At 40.4% G+C, this 21999-nt stretch overlaps 1 protein-coding gene across 1 annotated transcript in view; it reads left to right on the top strand.

Moving 5' to 3' along the window:
- Positions 1-309: 309 nt before the first annotated feature.
- Positions 310-21999, top strand: part of zswim8 (zinc finger, SWIM-type containing 8) — a 62164-nt gene continuing 40474 nt past the window's right edge. The window contains exons 1-10 of the mRNA XM_085368990.1: positions 310-1866; positions 13147-13300; positions 14145-14239; positions 15228-15400; positions 16213-16320; positions 16396-16477; positions 17513-17633; positions 17797-17998; positions 18785-18960; positions 19169-20477. Coding sequence (XP_085225116.1) covers positions 1689-1866; positions 13147-13300; positions 14145-14239; positions 15228-15400; positions 16213-16320; positions 16396-16477; positions 17513-17633; positions 17797-17998; positions 18785-18960; positions 19169-20477 — 2598 coding nt within the window. The 5' untranslated portion in view covers positions 310-1688. The remainder of the gene's footprint in view (positions 1867-13146; positions 13301-14144; positions 14240-15227; positions 15401-16212; positions 16321-16395; positions 16478-17512; positions 17634-17796; positions 17999-18784; positions 18961-19168; positions 20478-21999) is intronic.

Here is a 21999-nt window from a genome sequence, read left to right as displayed (position 1 = left end):
CCAGCCCTAGAGTACTATGCTGCTGGTAGCTTCGCTGTCAAATACAAAACGGGCTTTTGAAGTTTGGAGGCTGTGGTGGCATAATTAATTTGGAGGCAGTGGCTTAATTAGTGACAAAACTGATTACCCCAGATTAAGTATGACACGTGGATATACTCGATACATTATGCTTAACTGTATCGAGTTGGTTAATGCCTCGTCTCACAGCAGGCTTCTCCAGCCGAGCTACAGCAACGGGCTCAGCGGTGTCGTTCTAGAGCTGGCAACCGGAAGCTGTGATCAGCTGATCGAGGAGGAGCTGTAGAAGAGGTGAGCCATCTTCCCCCGGCAGACAGGTTGATACACTTTGATAACGCTTTGACGAGTGGGATAAGGGAAAAATCATCCTGATATCCCGGTGTCATTTGAAGGCATAGAGGATTTTAAGACGGACAACTGGTGACAGTTGCGAAGGGAGCTATCTAAAGGACTCGTTTGAATTTCTTCATCAGATCTGACTGAGGAATATGCCAGCTTTTACGTCAGACAGAGCCTCTAATATCAGCACAAAGAACGGAAAAAAATGCTAAGAGCGTGGATTTAGATCATAATATGAAACAAGCGTAACCTAGATATATGCCTAAGTCCGGAAGATATGCGATGTAAGAAAGTATGTAGTCCTTAATGTGCGGAAGGTGTACAACATCAGCAGTAAATGTAAACAAACAGCTATTCAAGCTAGTTGAACTTAGCCGACTGGAGGTTAGCTTTCTAATGCTAGTACATATAGCTAACATAAGGTAGCACAGCGAAGGTAAATCGAGCAAAATAAGCCTGTAGTCGGAAATATAAACGATATTTAATCGTAGTTTAACTGTCTACAGCGCATGACATGTTTATAGTATCCAAGTAGGCATTTGTTAGCCTATCTGCTAACGTTAGCTAATTCTTATTTCCATTGCAGATGAAAATGACATTAAAACTAGCTCATTAAACGAGGAACAGAGAAGACACTTTGCAATATTAACACCACGGGTGTTTGACATCTTCTTTCTTGTGAGAAAGACTCTTTCAGGATCGTTATAATGCAGCAGTAGTTAATGTTGATACCCAGTGTGAGTTGAGCTAAATGCCTGAAAAGAGTAGGACGTCTGGATGAACGAAACCGCTTCGAGACTTCACGAGGCTTTACATTTACACCAACAAGCGTTTTTTTTAACCTCTGTTTTCTATTCTTATTCGTGGCTCTATGATGAGAGAGTTTTTCATTTTCTACTTTTGACAGGAACGTTGCTTTGTGAGTTTGAGTCGTTGGGCATCTCAGCGGCAAAGTTGCCGTCAAAGACTTTTCACTATTCAGAGTTTTTGGCTTTGAATCCAAGTGTGGAAGGAAGCTTCACCTCTGCGCAGTGGCTTATGCCGACTGAAATCACAAATAGCTACGTAGACAAATATTAATTGTAGTTGTGCTGTATATATTTTTTGCAGACTATTCAAAGCATTGTTTTAAAAAATTGTATGTGTTTGAGGCGATAAGCCTCTCGGCAGTGATTTGGTTGTTAGTGGTCTCCCCTCCCCCAGTGTTCAGACTGACTCTTTTGGAGCTGTGGGCACTGTTTGTCGGGCTTCCCCTTGTTTTTTAGACGGCAGAAAGGCCGTAGACTCAAATCGCTGTCCCGGGACTCCTAACCTCTTTAAGAGTGGATGTAATGGAACTGATGTTTGCCGAGTGGGAGGATGGGGAGAGGTTCTCCTTTGAAGACTCGGACCGATTCGAAGAAGACTCTCTCTGCTCCTTCATCTCGGAGGCCGAGAGCCTCTGTCAGAACTGGAGGGGATGGAGGAAGCAGTCTGCTGGACCCAACTCCCCCACTGTCAAGATTAAAGGTCGGAGAGGGACACACACACACACACACACACACACACACACACACAATGTGCTTCCATTCATTATACATACTTGAAAATGTACTATAGCAGTATTACCTGTTGCTGCTGGGAAACGCATTTGATGCTATGATATCTTATAATATAAACTATACTGTTAATTAATCATGCAAATTAATTTTTGAAGCAGAAACAAAACTGTGGAGTAATTTTTAAAACCTGTTAATTCAGTTGATATTTTATCATATAGAAGAAAAGCAGTCTGTCAGTTCCACTTTGCACTGTCAGATTAAAGTAAACATTTTGATTAGACTTTTAAAATACAATTACAAGAAAAGGTTTGTTATCACTAAGCACCAAGATGTTATTGCTGATCGGTCATGAAATTTGAATCTGACAATCTGATATTAGATTGTAATAATATAGTCTGATTAAACTAATAGCGCACAGAAAGTTCCAAATGTCTTTGAAAATGCTGAAAAAATTCTGTTAAATCAGTTCTGATTTTGCTAAATGTCCTGCTTTCAGGAAAGGATTCAATTACTTTTTTCTCGCATTACTATCTATATATTTACTATCTATATATTTTGTAATAAAATAGTCATACAGATGGCAGGGTTCTTCCTCCATGGAGAAGTTTTATTGACCTGCTTAGACTTTTTTTAGTAAGCACCAAACAAATGCATGAGCAAAATGCTAACATGTGAGAACAAATTCAAACACTCTGTCGTGTTTAATATCAAACAGCAGTTAACAAGCAGCATAGAAACTTAAATATAATGTCTTCAGTTTCCAGCTGTCAGCTCTCCTCTCACACCAACCCACTATATTTTACAGAGGCACTGCGTGAGCCACATCAGGAGCAATGTTTTTGTTTTGAATGGTTCTGACGTCTATGCTGTTCATGGTCTGAATGTGGAATTGTTCTCAGTTGTAGTCTTAGCTCTCCTTGTTTTAGCTGTAGTTTTTTAAAGGGTTGCCAGCACTCACATATGACACCTTTGCATTGTGTGCTGCAGTTAAGCACCAGCAGAAGTCTAAACTGTGCTTGTCTTGTATCTGAGGAAGTGATGACACTGTGGATAAACTTTTTTGTCCAAAAGTAATACTACACAAATGCTGGATATTAAGACAAATGAGGAAAAAAAGTCAAATTTATTTATATAGCACATTTAAAACAACAACAGTTGACCAAGGTGCTGTACATTTAAGATAATCAAGAGATAAAAATAGCAAAACAAGATTTAAGAAAAAGAAGTATAAAATGAGAAGATTTGAGTAAAATATAAGACAAATAAAAGTAGTACAAACTTGAAAGTGTCCCTTCACAGCAGAGGTCCTGATGTGAAAGGGCAGTTTGTTCCACAATTTAGGAGCAGTTACAGCAAAGGCCCAGTCTGCTCTGTGCTTTAATCTGGACCTAGGGACAGCCAGGAGCATATGAACGGCAGACCTCAGTGATCTTGCAGGAGTGTACCGATTTAAGCGATCAGAAAGCTATGAGGGGACTAACCCGTGCAACGCCTTAAAAACGAATAATAAAATCTTAAAATCAATTTGAAAACTAACTGGTAGCTAGTGTAAGGATGCTAGTATGGTCTCGCTTGCGTGTGCCAGTCAGTGCTGCAGCTTTTTGGACCAACTGCAGTCGGCTACCTGATGACAGACTGACACCTGAGTCTGACACTATTACAAAAGTCAGGCGAAATGAAGGATGGATAGCTCTCTCAAAGTCTGTAAAACAGAGGAATGGCTTCATTTTTGCAAGCAGACAGAGATGAAAGAAACTGCATTAATCTGTGTGTCAAACATACTGTACTTCATACTGTCAAAAATCACTGCTAGGTTCTTCACAAAGGGTTTTTTATACATTTATAAAGGGCCAAAGTCATAGTGGTCACAGGGACCAAACACAATGACCTCTGTGTTCTGTGCATTTAAGTTAAGAAAGTTGAAAGCCGTCCATGCCTTGACATCCTCCAAACAATCTAGCAAACCCTTCAGAGGACTCACAGATTTACGTTTCAGTGGTAGGTAAATCTGTGGGTCATCAACAATGGAATGAGATGCTAAATAAGATATGAGGCTTGTGACAGTTATTAGACACAATCTTAGAGAAACACTTTAAGCCATTTTCTAACCCACTTCTCTTAAATGCTGAAGTCTTGATTGAGTGTCTGAAGTGTATTTTAGTGTAACCACATTTATATGGTGTTTATCAAATAAGCATTCATTTAGAGACCACTTTGTTTTATATATATATATATATATATATATATATATATATATATATGGATGATCTGATATCCTCATGTTGGTGTTGTTCCCAGACCATCATGAAAATGTTGTTCCAGGTTCAACATTGCAAGTGACCAATCACATTGTTGTGACGTTATTCTTTTGCGCGCCAAGCCATTCGTGCATTTATGAAATTCCAATGTTGCAAGGACAATATCAATTCTGCTTACTGTTTATTAAAGGGTTAGGGTCAGGGTCCGTTGATCGGCGGACAGAGGCGGTTTCACGCAGCTTAAGTACAGTTTTTTGTTTTACGCCGGTTTTTCCTGAAGTCGCAAAAGTATGACGTCACAACATTCTGATTGGTCACTTGCAATGTTGATCCTGGAACAACATTTAGTATGATGATCTGGGAACAACACCAACACGAGGATATCAGATCGTGCATATATATATATACACTTCAAGGACTTTAAATACCTCACCTCTACAGTCAATTTAGATCACCAATTACACTAAAATAAATGTCTTTGGACTGTGAGAGGAAACCAGAGTACCAGGAAAAGCCCTGAACCGTAAGAAAATGCAGTTCAGACATTAACACCCTGGGTTCAAATCGGGACCCTTCTCGCTGTGAGGTGACAGTGCTAGCCACTTCTACAGTGTGCTGCACGTAAATACAGTGAGGCTACAGTTTCTTGTTAGCAGATATGCTGACAGTTCAGTGGGTTATGAACATAATTAAAGTTAACTTGTATTTCTGCTGCTGACATGAGCTTAAATGGTGGACGAAGGAACATCCTGAAGTCTTTTTGGCATTTAAACCTTCTCTAGTATCCAACAGAGCTCAGCTTGTAAAGGGCTAGTTGGGGCGATCGTGGCTCAAGAGTTGGGAGTTCGCCTTGTAATCGGAAGGTTGCCGGTTCGAGCCCCGGCTTGGACAGTCTCGGTCGTTGTGTCCTTGGGCAAGACACTTCACCCGTTGCCTACTGGTGGTGGTCAGAGGGCCCGGTGGCGCCAGTGTCCGGCAGCCTCGCCTCTGTCAGTGCGCCCCAGGGTGGCTGTGGCTACATTGTAGCTTGCCATCACCAGTGTGTGAATGTGTGTGTGAATGGGTGGATGACAGGTTGTGTAAAGCGCTTTGGGGTCCTTAGGGACTAGAAAAGCGCTATACAAATACAGGCCATTTACCATTTAGTTCATCAAATGCCAGAAATTAAAAGGTCCTCCAAGTGTTTTTGTTGTCGTGGAGATTTCTAATTGTTAAATGTTCCTTAAATCCTTTCATTAAAAAAAGAATAAAAATCTTTTTTCCATTTCAAATATACACAAAAGAATACAGAAAAATTACATTACATCAATCCACAAAAAGTCTATATTGTGTCATCTCAATAGTTTGTTCCTGTTACAAAAATATTTCAGTCCTCACCCTGTCATCGATACATGATTTTGATTCATTCTTTCATTTCTCTCAACACCGTTTCTGCTGAAATCTTATCTTGTGAATTGCGTTGGTGGTTCCAGTTTGTACCACCTCTTTGTAATGGCTTTCTTACAAGCTACTAACAGGATTTTAAACAAATAACTGTTTTCTCCTGATACAGTATTTCCTTCCATATTACGTAAATACGACAGGGTACATGGCCTTTTTATATCATAACCCTGAAATTTGGCAACTACCAAATAAACAGTCTATGGAAAAAAAAATGCCTGAGCAAAGTCAAAAGACATGAGAATGGTTTACATTTCCTGTTCCATGTGGTCTCCAACATGCCTGTGTTGGAGACAAAGATTTCCTCATTTAGGGGGAACCAAAAAGTCTTATCAAATCCAGTCTTCTCCAGTAAGACTTTGAATTTCGCTTCCTTGTGCATACTTCTGAGTTTTGCCACTAAGCCTCATAATCTTTGTCAGACCAGCAGATTACAGGTCGAATTTGTGCTGCATGGAAATATTTCATCATGTTTGGCAGTGCCATGCCTCCATGTTTGCTCACCTTCATAGTTTGAAATGTTATTCTTGGCCTGTTGCCATTTCATGTAAGTTTTATCCATGTTTTTAAAAGGCTTAGGTACCTTCATGGGTCCCCTTAAAAAATGCCTCTATTTTTGAGCCAAAATGCAGTGAAAGGAAAATTCACCTTTCCGTATTATTCTTAATGTCTTCAGTCACTTTGATATGGTTTGCTTCGTGTAATTCATGGACGTCAAACTCATTTTACATTATGGGCCATTTACAGCTCATTTTGATCATTTTATATTAAGTAGGCTGGACCAGTGAAACTTGCTTTTCTGTTTTTGTAAAAAGAAAAAGAAATAGTAACAGAAAACAGTAATAGAAAATACCCTGCTTGTTATTTACATTTAATTGTGGCACCAGTGTTTAGAAAACAGTGCAGCTTTGGTGAATCACTTGTTAAACTAACCATACCTGCCATATTAGTCTTTGCTGGTCCAATTCTGGCCCATGTGCCTTATGTTTGATACCCACAATATAGTTTATCGTTCTTCTTGTTAAAGTAACTTGTAATTTCATTTTTTGCACTCAATTTTCATATATATATATTTTATAACTGTGTAATTTTGAATACAATATAGTTCAATGCTCAAATAAGTGTTTTAGCCAGACTCCGCAAATTTCTATATCCAGAAAAGAATACAGAGCTAAAGCCGATTAATTAATATTGGAAGACATCTGTCTAGATGATCTAAATAGCAACTTACATCATCAGCCACCCCCAACCTGTACCACTTTAAGATCGTTATTCTGCCGTATTGTGTCAATGTTTTTATAAAAATTGCAAAAAGTGTTGTTGTTAAGCAAAAGTCTGTGTTGTCTGGTGTACAGGTAGGTGCAGTTGTACACTGTGTCTCTCATTTATTTTTAACCCATTGATCCAGATCCAGATTTCTTAAGTACCTGGTATAGTTAACATTAACAAATGCGTTTTCAGCCTCGAGAGTTATTGAGGCCGCACTGATACAGTTATGTTTAATATATTCAGTGATACGCAGGATGGTTCTTATGTTATCTTGGGTTTAATTGTCCCTTAATAAAGCCTATTTGATCTTTAATTGATAATGTCTTTCATAAGGTGTTCATATCCTTGAGGTATACACTTTATATACATCTACTACAAGCCAGTTGGAACACCTGGTTCTGAACACCACAAAGACAAAAGGTGATCATGGTCTTTCAGAAAAACAGAGCTGACCCACCTTACCACTGGGTCTTTAGTGAAGAGACGGGTCACTAAATGATGACTGTGTGGAGAGAGTTCAGGGTTTCGCATCCCTGGGCACCATGATGTCTATCGACATCTCCTGGATTGTAAACACAGCTACCATCATCACTGCAGACGCTGCTGTGCCTTCCTGTCTGAGAAACCTGCAGGACACCGGACCTCAAGGCCTGGAGTTCGACACCCCTGGTGCAGAAGGTCATTAGCTGCCCTCTATTAATACATTAATACATCCTGCTGCCTCAGTAGAGCTGAGGCAATCACAAGAGACTCCACCCTTCTTCCATCTCACCTGTGTGACCTGCTGCCCTCAGGGAGACGCTACAGGTCAATTCAAACCAGGATTAACAAACCCGGCAACAGTTTGCTTCTGCCAGCCATCAATGCTGACCACGTCCCTGCCTCACCCGAACTCACACATCAGCACCCCTACCACACATATAAATATCACATACACACTGCAACACACAATCACAAATAAACATCACCACCACCGCACAAGACGTTACCATTGCACATCTGTATAAACCTTGTACATTTGGAAAGTTGGTATTTTTAGATTTGTTTTTACTGTTAGTTGTTGTGCTTCTAATTTCATTTAACACTGGATGCTTAATGACAATAAAAAGCTTGCTGGTAGATGGTTAGTTGTGTGTGTGTGTGTGTGTGTGGATTGGATGGGTTGTTTTTGACATCTGGTAAAAATTCTATGTCAACAGCACTTACATGAATATATTTACTTAGAAAACTGGTGAGGAGTTGAATATGCATTTTACCCCCTTTTTTATTGCTAAGCAAGTAAAATTGACAGATATTTTGCAGATAGAAACTTACACAGCTTATTTTCGCTAAAACATCAGTTGCTCCCTCATTGGGTGTGAGTTTCAACTGATGAAACTACAGTGGGGCAAAAAAGTATTTAGTCAACCACCGATTGTGCAAGTTCCCTCACCTAAAATGATGACAGAGGTCAGTAATTTGCACCAGAGGTACACTTCAACTGTGAGAGACAGAATGTGAAAAAAAATCCATGAATCCACATGGTAGGATTTGTAAAGAATTTATTGGTAAATCAGGGTGGAAAATAAGTATTTGGTCAATAACAAAAATACAACTCAATACTTTGTAACATAACCTTTGTTGGCAATAACAGAGGTCAAACGTTTACTATAGGTCTTTACCAGGTTTGCACACACAGTAGCTGGTATTTTGGCCCATTCCTCCATGCAGATCTTCTCGAGAGCAGTGATGTTTTGGGGCTGTCGCCGAGCAACACGGACTTTCAACTCCCGCCACAGATTTTCTATGGGGTTGAGGTCTGGAGACTGGCTAGGCCACTCCAGGACTTTCAAATGCTTCTTACGGAGCCACTCCTTTGTTGCCCGGGCGGTGTGTTTTGGATCATTGTCATGTTGGAAGACCCAGCCTCGTTTCATCTTCAAAGTTCTCACTGATGGAAGGAGGTTTTGGCTCAAAATCTCACGATACATGGCCCCATTCATTCTGTCCTTAACACGGATCAGTCGTCCTGTCCCCTTGGCAGAAAAACAGCCCCATAGCATGATGTTTCCACCCCCATGCTTCACAGTAGGTATGGTGTTCTTGGGATGCAACTCAGTATTCTTCTTCCTCCAAACACGACGAGTTGAGTTTATACCAAAAAGTTCTACTTTGGTTTCATCTGACCACATGACATTCTCCCAATCCTCTGCTGTATCATCCATGTGCTCTCTGGCAAACTTCAGACGGGCCTGGACATGCACTGGCTTCAGCAGCGGAACACGTCTGGCACTGCGGGATTTGATTCCCTGCCGTTGTAGTGTGTTACTGATGGTGACCTTTGTTACTTTGGTCCCAGCTCTCTGCAGGTCATTCACCAGGTCCCCCCGTGTGGTTCTGGGATCTTTGCTCACCGTTCTCATGATCATTTTGACCCCACGGGATGAGATCTTGCGTGGAGCCCCAGATCGAGGGAGATTATCAGTGGTCTTGTATGTCTTCCATTTTCTGATGATTGCTCCCACAGTTGATTTTTTTCACACCAAGCTGCTTGCCTATTGTAGATTCACTCTTCGCAGTCTGGTGCAGGTCTACAATACTTTTCCTGGTGTCCTTCGAAAGCTCTCTGGTCTTGGCCATGGCGGAGTTTGGAGTCTGACTGTTTGAGGCTGTGGACAGGTGTCTTTTATACAGATGATGAGTTCAAACAGGTGCCATTCATACAGGTAACGAGTGGGGGACAGAAAAGCTTCTTACAGAAGACGTTACAGGTCTGTGAGAGCCAGAGATTTTCCTTGTTTGAGGTGACCAAATACTTATTTTCCACCCTAATTTACGAATAAATTCTTTACAAATCCTACCATGTGGATTCATGGATTTTTTTTCACATTCTGTCTCTCACAGTTGAAGTGTACCTCTGGTGCAAATTACTGACCTCTGTCATCATTTTAGGTGGGGGAACTTGCACAATCGGTGGCTGACTAAATACTTTTTTGCCCCACTGTAACTGAAAATTGTTTATTTTCTTACTACTTGAGGGGGGAAATGGCAGTATGTGGCTCTGATTAATGTTGGCAGCGTTCAGCCTCTGGTTAAATTGAACAGCTTTGCAAAGCAGTGAAACATAGATATAAATTCTGAGACCTTTGACAGGCTTTATGTTTATTTGAAATTGATTTAAATAGTCATTACCTTTATGACTCCCTGTAAACAGGCCCTTCTAATTGAAGCCAGTTATTTCCATAAATGTAAGGGAAAAATGAGTGGTGCTTGATGTTTGCATTTGTTTTTATCTCAGCAAGGCAAACAAACATCGAAACGTGTATTTTATCACACTATACCTTAGCTTACCGATATACTTAAAACAGATCAGGACTGCTGGTCAGCTTTTCTTGGTGGCTTTCCTATGGCCTTTTACCACAAACCCTGGGGCCTTTACACCAGCATGGCATTATATGAACAGTGCTTTCCTCCATATATGGTAAACACCAGCAAAAGTAGTAGCTTGTAAATGAGGTCTGTAATCTGAAGCCTTTTTTATTTCACTGGCAGACCCCTATGCTCTCAATAAGCATCCTGTCATTATGGTTATGCTACCCACATTTAGTGTTGTCCATCTCTTCTTTTGTGCCGTTATTTTCACTTTACTTTTTCAGAATTACAATATTAAGAAATGTTTTGTTATTGGTTTCTCTCAGGTTGCATGATTCATTACAAACAGCTTGAAATGAAGTGAAAGTGTGTCAAGAACAAAATATTTTAGAAACATATGTCACTCTGTCACTGGCAATACTACAGTCCCAATCAAGACCACTTGAAAAATGGCAAAAAAAATCATATTTTGCATGTTTGGATTTTACCAAGGTTCCAAGTAGAACTTCAGCATGCAACGAGAAGAAATGGGAGTGAGACAAAACATTTTTTGAGCATGCAATTTACTGAAAACTGAAACGGGACCACATTCCTTGTTGCCATTTTTCAAGTGGTCTTAAACTTTTGATCGGCACTGTATTTTCACACACTTTGATACCAAGTTACAGGGAACGAGAAAAGAAAGGAGAACATAGAGTCAAAGACCCAACTAAAGCTACTGGAGAAATTTAGTGACATACACCAGTGCTGTATAAACACATGGAAAGTAAAGAGTGGAGTGGAGAAGTGCTCATTGCATCATGGGAAGTCCCGCCGAAGCTTGAGCCTATCGCAGCATAACAGACGACTGGACCAGGGTGAACTGGGATCAGTAAAGTTTGAAGTCTAATTTTGAAAGTAGTTAGTGTCTATCTCCTGAAATCAAACTGGTATAATGGTTCCAGAGGAGGGGGATTGGCTCCCAGTTTACTTGTAGGAACTGTAGGAACCACAGTTCACTGCCTGCAGTCTGAGAGTGAAGTACTTTGTTTAGATGCTTTGGTCCTACGAGATCTTTAAGCTATATAACAAAGCCTGATTATTCAAGTATTCAGATTACAGAGCATATAGTGTGCTCAACTCCAAAACCCCAAAGAGTATAAAGGCCAGTCTTAAGGAATATAAAAAAGGCTGAAGGCTTTTCAGGGAGTTTTTAGAGCACCAAGAGTACAATACTAATGCATTACAATAGTCCAGTCTTGCAGGGATGAGGGAACATATGGGACGTTTCTAATTATTATCATTTTGATTAGGTGAAAGAAAGCGGTGCTACATATTTGTTGAAAAAATACTCTGCAGGACACACCCTGGTCAAAAATTACTGAACGATTCCTCCCACTGTTACTGGAGGCCCAGACCATGTTGTTGATGATTAGTAAAGATTTTCAAGCAAACGCTTCCCTTTTACATTACGGAGTATTCATGTGTAAACTATTAGGGTGAAAAATGAATGTTGCATTTTGTAATATGGCTGTAACGTGACAAAATATGGAACAACTGAAGTGCTTTAAGTTTACTGTCAGAGGCCATAAGATCATATGTAACATTCACTGGTGTTGTGCTGTGATCCACTCTAAATAGTGACTGAAACTTTGTTAAATCATTCCGGCGCAAATTACTGTCTAGTTGTGTTACAACAACTATTAGGAAAACCTTTGAAATAAAAGGGTTAGAAATCAGCTTATAATTGGTTAACACGTCTAGATCAAATAAGCAATGGTTTAATTACAGCCACCATAAAAGCCTGTGGCATGTAGCCAGTTAACAGGGATAACCGACCATATTTAAATTTGAAACATTAGTTAATGGTAAGACATTTTTAATGACTTGGAGAAAATAATGAGGTTAGTTCAGAGAGAGTGTAGCTACAGTATACTTAATGATATTTCTGTGGGAAGACCGTGATTAGTAAAAAATTATTACTTTTTTTGGCAAGAATTTAAGTTAGACATTAGGGCTGCTTGATTATGGCAAAAATGATAATCACGATTATTTTCACTGAAAGTGAGATCTCGATTATTTGACGATATTTATTTAACAATAACAAGGTATTGAATAATGACTTTAAAGATTGTCAAAAAAATAATATAAAATAGTGTGCAAATACTGATAACAGTGCAAATGTTTGCAATATAAACATAAATGAAAAATGTAACACTGTAGCAAAGTTTACACACTGTCTACTTGATCCACATCTGACTCCGTGAACCCATAATGTTTCCACACCACTGAAGTTTTTTTTACCTCTCTTTTCAACCAACGGCAGTCACTCTTCTCTCCAAATAACTTCTGCTTAGCTTTCCAAGCTTCCCTCGGGTCCTCTTAATCAGCGGTCCCCCATCCCCGGGCCTCAGACCCGTACCGGTCCGTGAGTCGTTTGGTACCGGGCCGCGAGAGTTGAGGCTCAGGTGTGAAATGTATAGTTTTCAGGGTTTTTATCGGTTTTCAGCGTTATTTTGTTATCGTTTTTGTTGTTAACTCAGTTTTCCTGGGTCTTTTCACGTGTGTTATGAGTAAATCTTCTTTTTTTCGGTACCGGTACTAGTTTTATTTTGTTGTATTTATCCGCGACACCTTAAAGGCCGGTCCATGAAAATGTTGTCGGGCATAAACCGGTCCTTGGCGCAAAAAAGGTTGGAGACTGCTGCTCTTAATTGTTGTGACACGTATTCGAAATGCAGAGAGGTGCGCTCGATTTGCCACACGGAGCAGCACGAGAGTAAAGCACGAGGGAGGGGCTAATAATCGGCTCAGTCATTTTTAATGATCGTTGAAAGCCCAGATCGTAATCGTCATTAAAATTCGATTACTTGAGCAGCCCTATAAGACATTAAAGATTTTTTTTGTCACCTGACTGTGCTGATCATCTTCTCTTTGATGGTTTTCCTCAGATGGTCAGGTGATTCCACTGGTGGAGTTGTCAGCAAAACAGGTCGCCTTTCACATCCCATTTGAAGTGGTAGAGAAGGTCTATCCTCCTGTCCCAGAACAGCTCCAGCTTCGCATTGCCTACTGGAGCTTCCCTGAGAATGAAGAGGACATCAGGTGAGGATTTGTTTTTTAAACCCTTTATTCGCCTTAGATAAAAACCATAAATGCATTAATTCCTCTTAATTGGGAAATTTCAAATATTACTTTGTTACGGAGACTGTTGGACCAAGGCTGTGGGGAAAAAGCATGCTGCATCAAAAAGAAAAGAAATGAAATGAGAAATGAACATTCATCAATGTATTCACATGTAATATAGTATAGTAATAGTTTCTATTTCTATATTGTATCACTAACCATTAAGTTAGGAGTATATTCTGTTAAACCCAGATGAAATCAAAGATTGTGTCACATGTAACAGTTGGGGTTTCTGTTTGTTTATTCATAAAAACACAAACATGAAATATAAAAAAAAAAAAGATGCAACGTGCCCAAACCTTTGCACATAAGTGTAGATATATTCAGCCTTCTCTCTCTCTCCATTACTGGTTGTTGGTTACTGGTGGACAGTAACAAATTTTCTTAGTGTGCCCACCACTACAACGGATTTGAAATCCAAAAAGGGGTCAACCTTGGGTTTAAAAATATTGCATTTAACATTTAGGTAAAGTAAAATAGATAACTGCAAAATTAATCCAGAAAATTCAATCTCCTGTTTTTTGTTTCCTGTTTGTTTCCAAACAGGAAACAAAACTATTTTTGCACAGAAAAAAGTATTGAAATAAACAAAATCGAGACTGGATGAAAGGAAAGGCGTCCATGGCTGTCTGGTTGACTGATGTTTATTGGCAATGTGACTGCTAATAAAAGTAACAGGATGATTTTTTTTTTTTAAACTATCTAGGCTATGCTGACTTTGACTCTGCTTTGACTCTTTGACTTTGGTTTCATACTGCTGCAGATTATATTCCTGCCTTGCTAATGGGAGTCCAGATGAATTCCAGCGTGGAGAACAACTCTATAGGATCAGAGCTGTCAAAGACCCTTTGCAAATTGGTAAGTAGAGTAATCCTTTACATAAGAATGAGTACTCTTATGGAAAACATTTCTCTGGTGTTCTAACTTTGGTATATCACACTATATTCTTCTACAATCACCAAGCTTAGAATAACACCATGTGCAGGTTACAGTAAATCATGTGATTCAAAGGTACTCCATTTACCTCCATTATTTCTACAAGTCTGCTATTAGTATAATCCTGTTTTCAGAATGCTGGGTATGTGTAATATCTAAACCCAATTTCCAACTTTTAACTGCAAATCTTCCAAATACCACATTAAATGGTGACATTTTGGTTTGTTTGTTTTGTTGTTTTTCACCTATATAGGGCCTTTTAAGTTGTTTCTCTACAAAGCCATTTGCTGTGCACACGCATCCAACTTTTAATGACAAATACTTTTGATATGTATTATGCAGAGTGGGTTAAGGTGCTGGTCGGCTAACGGTGGTTAGCACTGTTGCCTCAAAACAAGAAGGTCCTGAGTTCAATTGCAGCATCAGGCCGGGGTCTTTCTGTGTGGAGTTTGCATGCTCTCCCATGCTTGCGTGGGTTCTCTCTGGGTACTCCGGCTTGCTCCCACAGTCCAAAGACATGCAGTTAGTGGGGATACGTTAATTGGAAACACTAAATTGCCCATAGGTGTGAATGCTATATGACTGAGGCACCTTCTCCTTTATTACTAGTAGGACTTTGTACAAATGTGTTGTGTGATGACATGGATTAGAAAATGGAAAAACCTCAAACAATGCCTGCGTTTTGTTTTTTTTGTGGGAGAGAATATTTTGGTCTGGAATTTAATCATTGTAAGATTGCAAACCTTTTGCACAAAAGAGCTATATTAAATAAAAGACTAAGCAATATCAAAACCAAAACCATTCTGTCGGACACTAAAATATAATTTCCAATCAAAGAAATGCACTTGCTTCCATTTCAAACTCATTGTTGTCTTTGCTGATTTTGTTTTTTTCTGTTTTCATTTACAAGGCTTTCATCTCAGTGCTACAGTAGTCTCCACTCAGTCCAGTCAGTCTAAAGGAGCCTACAACGTGGCGGTCATGTTTGATCGCTGTCGCATCACCTCCTGCAGCTGTACCTGTGGTGCAGGAGCCAAGTGGTGTGCCCATGTGGTGGCACTCTGTCTCTTCAGGATCCACAATGTAAGTTTTTGTTAATATTCAGGTATTTAAAGGGTAAACCACTAACTTTGTGGTTGGAACACATACTGAATTCATGTGCATGCGTAAAGCAGCAGATCTGTAGTTTGAATCCTGACACTACACTGTCTCTGTCTCTCTGTATTTCCTGTCTTTCTCTTTGTTTTTCCTTAAAAAAAAAGAAGAAAATATAAAGGAATTCTTGTGAAATGATGGTAGGAAAAAATTAAACAAGATGAATACACTTAGCTTTTTGATGATGGACATATCCTGGAAAACCTCTCGTCTTAAAAGACCAGTCATCTTAAAAAATATTCCTCCGCATGTCATCTGTTTACTTGAAAACAGTGATCCATTCTGCCGTTCCAGGGACTTTGTTGTTTTTTGATTATGATCATTTTTTTGTGGGTTTGTGTTTCTAATTGTCATTTTACCTGCCCAGGAACTTCTGATGGAAATATATAAGTGTTTGTGATAACGGACCATTAGTCTTTCACATTACTGATTTGAAAGAATTTGCCCACTTTTCTTTGCAGTTGTTTTAATTCAGCCGCAAAGGAAGATTTTCATCTTACTGTGTAAACCAAATGAGTTTGAATTTCAGGGCGTGACCTGATGGCTGAATATTCTCCTTCAGGAAGGATGCAAATACACCACCATTTAGCTTCTTGGGACGGCTACTGACTAAAGGACCTATTAATGCAATGCCATTCCTCTGTATTTTCCTACATTTGATCTGTTTACTTCTTTCTGTTTACAATCCCCCTTAAAAATACCTAAACAAATATGGTGTGTGTGTGTCTGTGTGTGCGTAGGCATCAGCAGTGTGTCTTAGGGCTCCAGTTTCTGAGTCTTTGTCCAGACTGCAGAGAGACCAGCTTCAAAAGTTTGCCCAGTACCTCATCAGTGAGCTGCCTCAGCAGGTATCTTAAGCTATTTATGATCTCTATAAACCAAATGATTAAAGAAAATGCATTCATTCAGTTATTTCTCTCCAGATCCTGCCTACAGCCCAGCGACTCCTGGATGAGTTGCTGTCCTCACAGTCCACTGCCATCAACACTGTGTGTGGAGCTCCAGGTTCAGTATCAGATTGCTAAACAAACAGCATTTGAAAAATCTGAGGCTGCATCACATAAACTTTGTGATGTCTTTAAGTTTCTTGAAGACATTTCGCCTCTCATCCGAGAAGCTTCTTCAGTTCTAAGAGCAATTGGTTGGGAGAAGCCAGAAGGGAAAAAAGAAGGAACATACACATGTAAAGAAAGCTCTTAAAAAGCTGTCTTAGAAAGCTCTGGGGTTATCCTAATTGAGCTTTCATCAAATCAGTAAAGATGCACAGAAAAGAAGATCAGACACCAACTAGGGAGGATCAGAAGGACAAACGGAACAACATTGTCATCCCTTATGGAGCAGGTTTATCAGAGAAACTCAGAAAAGACTTTTCCAAACACGACATCCCAAAATAGAATAGAATAGAATTCAACACAACATTCAAAATACTTCAGACCCAGCCACACAGGAGCCACCTTGACAGGACAAGACTCGGCTGTCCATCTGCATCTAAAGGACATCGCTCTTTAGAGGATGCCAATGTCAATTTTTGGACAGAGAAGACAGATGGTTTGAAAGAGTAGCCATCACATCTCGGGTCATTTGGTCTCAGTAAGTCACAGGATAGGGTAGGACAAGGTCTCACACCCAAAACCTTGGCTGATTGTGAACCACACCTGTTTTTCATACCTTGGCTCATGTGATTAGGCAGAGGAAAAATAGGGGGTCCACAACATTCTTAGGGACACTCCCAATACGGTTTAAAAATCTGTGACTCTCCACCAATTGGTCTTAGAAGTGAAAAAAGCTTCTCAGATGAGAGGTGAAACATTTTCAAGAAACTTAAAGAAGTCCAGACGCTTTTCTTTCCAAGCTCCTTAGACTATTCTTGGAGAAATGAAAGCATTTCTATAAAATCACTACTGTTCCACATTTTCTTTTCATGGGGGACTCTGATGCCTTTTAATTGTTAATGGAAAAGCAAAGCCTTCTGTAGTTTATTGTGTAGAGTAGATGTTTTTTCTTAAGATTCAATTATTTCTGCACAATTTATTTTTGTAGATCCAACAGCAGGCCCTTCAGCATCGGACCAGAGCACCTGGTATTTGGATGAGTCAACCCTCAGTGACAACATCAAAAAGACTCTACACAAGTTCTGTGGGCCTTCACCTGTTGTTTTCAGGTAGGCGTGATTTGTCACACATGATTACCCTTCATCTTATGCATATGACGTAGTGTTGACGAGAAAGTGCTACAGTAAATCTTTCACTGGATATAGTTTGTTTTTTAGTAAATGTACCTCAGCGTTACTTTGCCTAAACCAGTACTATTTGTGTTATCCTCAGTGATGTGAACTCCATGTACCTGTCATCCACCGAGCCACCAGCAGCTGCTGAATGGGCATGTCTGTTGCGACCTCTGAGGGGTAGAGAGCCAGAAGGCATCTGGAACCTTCTGTCCATTGTCAGGGAGATGTTTAAGAGGCGAGACAGCAATGCTGCCCCGCTGCTGGAGATTCTCACTGAACAGTGCCTCACCTACGAACAGGTATGTTGGCCATTACTCTGAGATGACTTCCAAAAGATGAGAGTAACCCAGTACAAAGAAGAAAAGATTTAGACATGGGACCCTTACTTTTAATGTACTGTTAAAGGGGAAAGAAATGTCTGTGAAGCCTTTGCAGTTTTCCTATTTTAAAAAAAAAGCCCTCAAAGTAGGACAAGACTACAAAAAACCCAACTGAATTGTAAATATCATGTTTTCATTAGGTTATAGCTTGATGGCAACATACTGCTCCAGAGAAGGCAGTTCAAAGATGCCTTTCCTTGCTTTAGAAATTAGGAAAAACCACATTCTCTTCAAGTATGACTATGTAGTAAGAGTTGGAGCACTAGGCTGTCCTGTGTCCAGCCAAACATTTGGCACATTATGAAACAAAAAAATAACACAAAAGAGGCCCAATGCCTCTAAAATCTGTATTTGGCAATGATGGAAAAAATCACTCAAAACCATAGCAGCTGATCTCCTCTGTGCCTAAATGCGTACACGGGTTGTTAAAGGAGGAGCTGATGCAGCATGGGTAGCCTGTATCCTGGTTTATCTACAATGCATATGACTTAAATTCATAATTGGCACTTTAACAAAAAAAGGTGCTGTTCCTGAGTTCATCATCTGATACGCTGCATATATCCTATGCATAAAGGACAGGATATGAATTTTCACAGCACCCAACATTCTTTGGAAACAGGGATGTATATTTCATACATTTGGTATGAAATCATTATGTACATATTACACTGATTCTCACACACACACTTGTCTGTGTCTATTCAGATCATTAGCTGGTGGTATAGCGTTCGCACATCAGCGTCACACAGCAGTGCTAGTGGTCATACTGGCCGGAGCAACGGACAGTCAGAAGTAGCCGCTCATGCCTGTGCAAGCATGTGTGATGAGATGGTGGTTCTTTGGAGGCTGGCAGTGCTCGACCCCACTATGAGCCCCTGCAGGTCAGACCACAGACACCGTGCTACATACTGGTCATGGATTGGTTCACCTGTCACAGAATTTTAGTCATGAAGTATAAATTCTATTATTAAAAAATAGCCTCTGCTAGCACATTTATCACTAATTGTGTGTAACTACATATTTAGGGTGCCAGTGAATATGAAGTAGCAATTCATGTTAAATATAAAGACTATGGACATTCTCTTCTAGGCGTTTGGAACTGGCCGGTCAGCTGAGGCAGTGGCACCTGAAAGTTATAGAGATAGTGAAGCGGGGACAGCATCGCAAGTCCCTGGATAAACTGTTTCAAGGCTTTAAACCTGCTGTGGAGTCCTGCTATTTCAACTGGGAGGTGGCCTACCCATTGGATGGCATTACCTACTGCAGTGCAGATAAGAAGAGTGCCACGTTCTGCTGGTCCAGGGCAATGCTGCACCAGAGAGGAATCAAGTCGCCTGCAGGAGGTGGTGTTGACTCTTCTGAATCAGGGGCCAGAGCTGAAGGCGGACCGGCAGGAGAGTATAAAGGCAGGGCAAGTAGTAACTCCACACAACAGGAGGTAGCAGTGCGACCTAAGGAGACCATTCTGACCAAGAGGAAGGGACTGTCAGTGAGTGGAGGTGGAGGGATGCTTGTTCGACTGGGAGGGAGTGTCTCACTATCCCTGGAAGATGGAGGAGGAAAGTGCATGTACAAAGGCCCGGGTTCCTCCTCTGGAGGAAAGTTGAAACTGACTCAGGGAGGTGGGAAGGGGGCAACAGGAGGAGGACCTGGCGGTGGTGGAGGATTAGGAAGTAGTAAGCATACAAGTGCCAAACGCAGAACTAGTAGTGAAGATAGCTCCTTGGAGCCAGACTTGGCTGAGCTCAGTCTGGATGACGGCTGCAATCTGGCTTTGGGGGCTGAGGCTAGTAACACTTTCGAGTTTCTCCCACCACCACCAGAGATGTTGCCCTCTCCAAGTCCACTGCTCCGAGATTCACGGAAGTGCAACAGTGGAGGGAGCAAGATTTTTGAAACAAAGCATAGCAGCCGTGACTCTGCAGCAATTGCTGCTGCAGAGCCTGCTCCACCTTGTTTCCCTTTGAAAGAGAATGGAGTGATAGTTGTGGGCATGCCCAGCACAGCAGAAAAGGAAGCCGAGGTGGAGCCAGCACTTAACATAGATGAAGATGTAGATTCAGCTGGTAGTAACCAGCCTTTAGTTTCAGCAGTTACAGTGAGATCAGGCACCCCTCAAACATCTGCTAAGCCAGTGCTAGGCTGCAAAGAGTTGGTGTCTGCTGCAGCAGTAGCAGGAAGTGGAGCAGTAGTGGTAGGTGGAGCAGCTCGTGAAGGAGCTGAAGCTGTACGTGCAGCTGCTGAAGGAGAAGCTGTGGGTGAAGATGACTACCAGGCATACTATCTGAGTGCTGCTTCAGAAGAGGGTGTAGACAGACAGCTAGCTGACAACCATCAGGAGGAGGAGCCAGACATCTTTGCAGGGATCAAACCACTGGAGCAGGAGGGACGCATGGAGGTAAGTGCAAAGACCCAGTTTTAACCATAGAAACCCAACAACAAAAGAAAAGCAGTTCACTTGGAAAGTAAGAGCATGAAATAAACATTAGATACAAGGATGCGCAAAATTACATCATTGTCTACCAGTACAGTAAAAGTTACGCTTTGTAGACTTTCTTAAATTAACGAAATATCTAAACTTCAGAGGTTAGAAATTCATGACTATAAGTAAGCTAGCCTGTCCAAACACTGTCCAATAAAGTCAAAAATAGTTTTTAAGATAAACTGACATACTGTAAAAAGTTAGCTTTTTTTAATGAAAGCATCTTACAATTAGAGAAAAGAATATGATTTTTTTTCTGCACTCATGTAGGTTTGTTGAACATCAGAGGTTAATAAACGTTTCATCTGCTGATCCTTTGCCATTTTAAAAAGTAGGGCCCAGTGTGTTGTGGTTACATTGTTCAGTCACAAAGGATTTAAAGATTAAACACTTGGACTTCATCGATAAGTTTGCGTTTGGAAGAAATTGATAATGTCTGCTAAGATATTATGTATATTGGCATACGCAAACAGTTGTAAAAAAGTTTGTGTATCCCCCGAAGTTACCAAGATAAACATACACCACTTAACTAACACAAAAACAGTTGTACTTTTTACGCCTTTGTTAGACATTAGGCACTTATGCACCCCCATACCATCAGAGTTCTAGCTGAACTGAAAGCAACCACTAATAACAAGATCGGTGCTCGCCCTCCTTTTAAGCCTGGAACATCCATGTTTTCCAGAATGAATTTAAAACAATTTTTCAAATCACCCTTGTCCCTTACACCATGATTTTGCTAGATTGATCAATTCTTTTGATGATATTATATATTGTGGATGCTGAGGTAATAGTACATCAGGCAACACTGATATCATAATATCAAGTAAGAATTTTATGTTGATATCATAGGTGTATCTACTAAAAATCTAGCACGCAATTGAATCTCATTGATGTCAAGGTCAAAGGTCATGTTTCCTGAAAATCTTGTGAATGCAATAACTTAGGGTGTTATCTAGGATTTTGAAATTGATACCATAGGTATGTCTGCTAGGAGGCTGAGGGTTACCACTGGATGCACCAGTATCTTTGCAGATTAGTGACCCTCTGCCTGTCTTTGCTTTGGAGACATTCTAATAATAATAATAATAATAATAATAATAATGGATTGCCCAAGGACACAACGACCGAGACTGTCCGAGCCGGGGCTCGAACCAGCAACGTTCCGATTACAAGACGAACTGCCAACTCTTGAGCCACGGTTGCCCCACGATAGTAGTTGCAAAATGTTCTTCTAGCCTTCTAGCCATGTTGGCTGCCCCAAGTTTTTGTGATATGTTGTTGCCATCAAAATTTTTTAACATAAATACATAACTTCTTTGGCTCTCGGAGGAGGCAGACGCACTTTTTCTCCTCTCCCTTATCTTCCCTGCTTATGTCCTTGTCTAGTCTCGTGTTTTTTTTGTATTTTCCCTGGAACACTCTCTCACAATCTGTT

Source organism: Diplotaxodon limnothrissa, linkage group LG13, assembly GCF_057381915.1.
Source record: "Diplotaxodon limnothrissa isolate DT_005_m linkage group LG13, D_limnothrissa_male_GT1.1, whole genome shotgun sequence".
In the NCBI taxonomy this organism is placed as follows: domain Eukaryota; kingdom Metazoa; phylum Chordata; class Actinopteri; order Cichliformes; family Cichlidae; genus Diplotaxodon; species Diplotaxodon limnothrissa.
Note: the sequence above shows the minus strand (reverse complement) of the source record. Positions and strands in the feature narration are given on the sequence as shown.